General features: G+C 57.6%; 1 protein-coding gene across 1 annotated transcript in view; it reads left to right on the top strand.

The window, feature by feature from the left end:
- The window catches only part of ADAMTS19 (ADAM metallopeptidase with thrombospondin type 1 motif 19), a 145,055-nt gene that overhangs the window by 8,306 nt on the left and 136,327 nt on the right, over positions 1-422 (top strand). The window contains exon 3 of the mRNA XM_017739345.1: positions 127-158. Within this exon, the coding sequence (XP_017594834.1) occupies positions 127-158 (32 nt within the window). The remainder of the gene's footprint in view (positions 1-126; positions 159-422) is intronic.

Genomic DNA, 422 nt, shown 5'->3' with positions numbered 1-422 from the left:
CACCCGGGGGTTTTCCAGACGCATCAACAGGCACAGACCCATCTAGCACCCCTGCTGTGTGTAAGGACAAGATGAAAGGGACAAATGAAGCCCACTGTATTTTGTGTGGTGTGCTTGTTGGTCTAGGAGTCAGAAGGACCATCTTGTGTTATCAAAGGGTACGTTTCTGGCAGGCACTGGATGCTGCTCGGTGCTCCACTCATTTAAAGCATCTGCTGGCTTTCCCACAGGTCTCCATGCTTCAGAAGAGACTGAGGAGTGGGAGATCGTCTTCCCTGCACTGTGGAACCCGGGCCAGCAGGAGCCGACCGGTGGCAGTGGTGGTGGTGGGGGTTGCAACGTCGACCCCGGTAGTGGGAACCGAAGCAGCACTTTCAGCGCCCCAGTCACACCTAGCCCAGTGGCTGGGAGCTCCCCCGGGG

The sequence above is a fragment of the Corvus brachyrhynchos genome, unplaced genomic scaffold (assembly GCF_000691975.1).
Source record: "Corvus brachyrhynchos isolate BGI_N302 unplaced genomic scaffold, ASM69197v1 scaffold547, whole genome shotgun sequence".
Lineage (NCBI taxonomy): Eukaryota > Metazoa > Chordata > Aves > Passeriformes > Corvidae > Corvus > Corvus brachyrhynchos.
This window is presented reverse-complemented; position numbering and strand designations above follow the sequence as displayed.